Source organism: Mya arenaria, chromosome 14 (genome assembly GCF_026914265.1).
Source record: "Mya arenaria isolate MELC-2E11 chromosome 14, ASM2691426v1".
In the NCBI taxonomy this organism is placed as follows: domain Eukaryota; kingdom Metazoa; phylum Mollusca; class Bivalvia; order Myida; family Myidae; genus Mya; species Mya arenaria.
The window spans coordinates 62,563,220-62,567,683 of NC_069135.1; the positions used below are offsets into that span (position 1 = coordinate 62,563,220).

Here is a 4,464-nt window from a genome sequence, read left to right on the forward strand (position 1 = left end):
ACAAAATTATCTTGTAAGAAACGGTTGCTTTATCAAAAAATATGTTAATACATAAGTCGCAAAGATTCTAAATAATCTGGACTGAATGGCTAAAACTGATTTCCTGATTTCCTGAAGTTCATTCACAAAAATATTTCTTGTTTTTCAGACTGTCAACATGTTTTGAAAGTAATGGCCGCTAAAAGGTCATAAGGAATTGTTGAAATTTATACTGTAAAAAAGGATGGCCGAATTTGAAATATTTTCAGATCAATATATATATTTTAACCTCTGTCAAAGTTGTTCAACCCGTCGCTTATTATCAAAGGTATGGTCGACGACCAGTTGCTTGAGGGCGGTAACCCTGTACGGACGTTGTTGAAGCTTCATTTTTTTAAAAAAAACATTCGCCAAAAGGCGAGCTATTTTACGTACATGATTTTGTGAAAACTTTATAAATCTTTGTTATAGATACTATTATATGAATTTATTTAAGCAATTCTCAACCAGAGCAAATACTTGGAAATCTATAAACGGAATGAAAATGTGTACTTTCCTCTTTTAACATTTATGCAATGCTTTTCACACTCGATTACCCTAAATAATAGTCAAAATGTATATGCATGAAACACTTCTTGTTAGCTGTTACTCATGGGGTCGTGAACAGTGAGCCTACCATTTATGTCAGTGAAAGTCTTAATCAATCTAAGAAATGATCACATTGCTCATTTATTCATCACTCCTCTTCAATTTACTGATGTTGTAGATTTAAAAAGAAGAGACAAATCATTGATGAGTGCTGAATGGAGTGTTTTTATAGATCAAAGCCCTGAGTAAAATATAGTACTATAATATAGGTTTTAATTGAAACATGTTGAAGAGAGAGTAGGATGATGAGACAAACTTCTAAAATGATAACGAGCACTATAAGATATGCTATTATTTATGTTTCATAAACATGGTTGTAAATTTAAAGTTTCAATTTTGTTTGTCTCTCGGCATTTCAGCAAATCCGGTCGGTAAATAAACCACAGCGGGCGATAGTGACGATGGATTAAATGAGTGCACAAAGAAAGATAATTAAATTAAACGAGTTTCGCTGTTTTATTAAAAATAAAATAAATGGATTTCAAATTCACTGCACATAGCAAAATCATTGATAGTATAACGATTTTACACAATCTGTTTTCAAATAATGTTTCATATTTCATGTTTTTATTATGCATCGTATTAAAATATATAGTGTTTTAAATATCTTATTCTGTTCTGATTTTCACACCATCTGATAAATGTCAGCTAACGTTTCACTTTACTTGAATCACTGTCCATGCTGCATACATTGATAGATAAGGTATTATTTAAGATTATATCCGAACTAATATAAATATCACAGAGTTAAAGAGGCACACTTTCAATGATTGATACATTCGGGCAAACTTATAAAACAAACATTTTACATGACGAAATATACATAAACGTCGGGAAATAAACATTTTCTCATAAAAATGAAACTAAAATGAATGCTCAAAATTTGGCAGATTTTTAGAAGGCTCATTGGAACAATCTGTTAAAATATCACGTTCAATTTAGCAAATGTTATCACGAGACCTTACGTAACGTGATCACGTCCTTAATGAAAATCACAGCTAATGATGGTCTTGGCGATTCCTGACTTCGTCTTTCTTTATATCGTTTTCACCATCATACAAGCAACTTGTTTAGCTGAAAAACGTAAAACAGGTGTAATTATCATAACGTTATGGCATAGTTTATAATTATATTTATTTGCAAGAATTGACAAGAATAAGAGCATAGTTTTAAACACTATATTTGCAAACCACTGTAGATTGGTATGAACATGGATGTTTATCTGCTGTTTTGTTTAATGTCAGTGCTCATCTTGACCAAATAAACATAAAATTAGCTTTTACCTTTATATAGTTATCAAACACCTAATGTTGAATGTACCACTAAAGGGAAAAACTATGTTAGCATAATTACCAATGGTCGAGTTTCCCACAGGGTCCACATGCTTTTTCTTCCGGAACGCATCCGCCTTTCGTGTCATCGAACGCTTCTCCAACAGCACATTTAATCGTGCCAATGTATTTCCCTCCCTGACAATGAACGTAACGATCACATCGTCCGAAATCGTCCAGATAAAATCCGTCTACTTTCGTACCGCACTCGGGCATCATCCCGCCGTGTTCTCGAGGAATCATATCCAATGAAACGCATTCGTTCTTTTCCGGATGGAACAACTGTGTTCGGCCGTTTTCGTCAACTTTGCATCGGTCTTCCTTGACTGTGCGCTCCTTGTAACAAACGACGTAGAATGGGGTCCATAGTTTGACTGGGTGGACGTTAATTCCGTCACGTTTACCTTCACAGCTTGGTAGGCGGACGTTACAAGGAATACAATGGGAACCGCCGCACATATTGCTTTTGTATTGACCTGAGGAAGACAGAATCATATGATCGTTTTTTTTATGGAGCCCAAGAAATAAGTTTGCTATTTAAAGTTTAGTTTATCCAAATTATTGAGGTTTACCAGGTAGGGCTTTTTTTCGAACTAAAATATTAAATATACTATTTTATTTCTAACCATGAATACATAAACATATGCCAACTTACACCCATCCTTGAATTCCGTCCTGGTTCCACATTTGACATTCTCAAAATGGTCACATTGTTTGGTCTCTTTGTTGAACAGCTGAGGGTAGGGACATTCAACAAGGTGTTGTTCAAAGAATCGGGGAATCTCTGGAGTGTAACGGACACTACAGTTGTAGAAGGCTTGGCATTCGGTTGGGTGGTGGAACACGCCATTACCGTCCCTGTTACATCGTTCCACTGGACTAAGGTGCCCTGAAAAGCACATATGATTGTTCTCAACTGGCTTAAACCTTCATATATATTTTATGCCTTTAACGCATTCGGTGGGCTGCAGCCACAACCAAATGATTATTACAATGGACTTGTATTTTCCATGTGTGAATTAATTCATTTATATTGAATTAAATTATTCGAAACCAATAATAGGTAATGTGTAATGAGTTTGAGGACACTCCTAACTATCTCCTAATTTGATATAAACGAGCTGCAAGTCGACTCTTGTGACTAATGTTCGAATAAAATTCTCTATTAGGGGATCAACAGACAACAAGAAAAAACAAAATCTTATGTGAATAGCAAAATCGTTAGAGCTCACCTTGATCTGGCGATTCGGTTATGTGGCTGCCGCTTCCATCGGTTGTTTTCTTGCAGTCATCGTAAATAGAACTTTTAGGAACACAAACGTTAGAGCTGGAGCTGAACACAGAGCCAGGAGGACAAGGTGGCATCTCAACGGGATTCCCGAACACACACAAGTAGTAGCCGGTACAGTCGGCCTTTCCGATGATCTTATATTCACCCGGGGTGCATTGCACGAGTTCGTTTTGGCCAGCAGCGACTAATGTTGCGGCGGCCAAAGCATACAACGCTGTGATATATCCAATCATTGTTTTGCTATCAATAACGTTTTGTTTAGTATATTACAGTTTATGAATTATACCGGAATATATAAATGCTTTTAATATTGTAAAGCATGTAATTTTAATGCTTTTTCAAAAGTACAGTCCTCGATATAGTAAGCCTAGCTTTGCAATAATACTTCTCAATCTTCGATTTGAGAATGGCTAAAAGTTGTAGGATGCGAGTATATATAGTTGTTCGTAAACCGCACGTAGGCGGGTCTTTGTAGCATGCCTAGCAGGTTTAATATTTGCTCTTGGCTTTATGACGTATTTGCAAAACTTCAACAAAAAATGAAAATGCATTAACTTATGTTAATGGCTCATGTTTAAGTAATGCTTATTTAAATAAAATACTTTAATTAAGACGTTTTCCGTAATTGTTTCGGTGCATTTAAGGATAATAAATTTTAAATTTAACCACTTGACTCGTTAATATCTGTTATCAAATACGGAACATTATAAGATGGTTTTGTATTGTTCTACATTATGCCTTTAAAGGAAGTTTGGTGATAATTTGATACTTATTGAATCTGCTGTAATGTCAACCTCTATCCCACGTAGTGTATATACTGTTATATACAATGAGATACCAATTTTTCCTGTTTAAAACAAACAACAATCTTCCTTATTGATTGTTCCAAAAATATTCGAGTTATCATATTTCAACATTCCTCTGCTAAATTGTTTGGGTTTTATTTCTTTGTGATGCTTTATTAGTAACAATGTTAAGTTATAAGTTCACCTCGTTGGCGCAAGGGGGACCCCCGTTCACTCGGTGGAGGACATAAAACATAATACAGTAACATACATCAGACATTGTGAACGGGAACACCGTACACTGGTGGACGAACATTAAAACATAATACAGCAACACACACCAGACATTGTGAACGGGAACACCGTACACTGGTGGACGAACATTAAAACATAATACAGTAACACACATCAGGTGTTGTGAACGGGAACA

The 4,464-nt window shown here is 35.4% G+C and overlaps 1 protein-coding gene across 1 annotated transcript; it reads right to left on the bottom strand.

Annotated features, from left to right (window-relative positions):
- Nucleotides 1-1,082: 1,082 nt before the first annotated feature.
- Nucleotides 1,083-3,621, bottom strand: LOC128218311 (uncharacterized). Its single transcript, XM_052925960.1, has 4 exons — nt 3,191-3,621; nt 2,614-2,847; nt 1,981-2,434; nt 1,083-1,701 (listed from the first exon to the last, which is right to left on the bottom strand). Exons 1-4 carry the CDS (start codon nt 3,480-3,482, stop codon nt 1,698-1,700), a joined length of 984 nt encoding a protein of 327 aa, XP_052781920.1. The 5' UTR covers nt 3,483-3,621; the 3' UTR covers nt 1,083-1,697.
- Nucleotides 3,622-4,464: the final 843 nt, after the last annotated feature.

What these genes read in the sequence shown, in the direction of transcription:
- LOC128218311 (XM_052925960.1), bottom strand. Translation starts at nt 3,482, where the DNA reads ATGATTGGATATATCACAGCGTTGTATGCTTTGGCCGCCGCAACATTA. An exon ending in AACCGAATCGCCAGATCAAG is followed by an intron (nt 2,848 to 3,190) that starts GTGAGCTCTAAC and finishes TGTGCTTTTCAG; the next exon opens with GGCACCTTAGTCCAGTGGAA. An exon ending in GACGGAATTCAAGGATGGGT is followed by an intron (nt 2,435 to 2,613) that starts GTAAGTTGGCAT and finishes TGTCTTCCTCAG; the next exon opens with GTCAATACAAAAGCAATATG.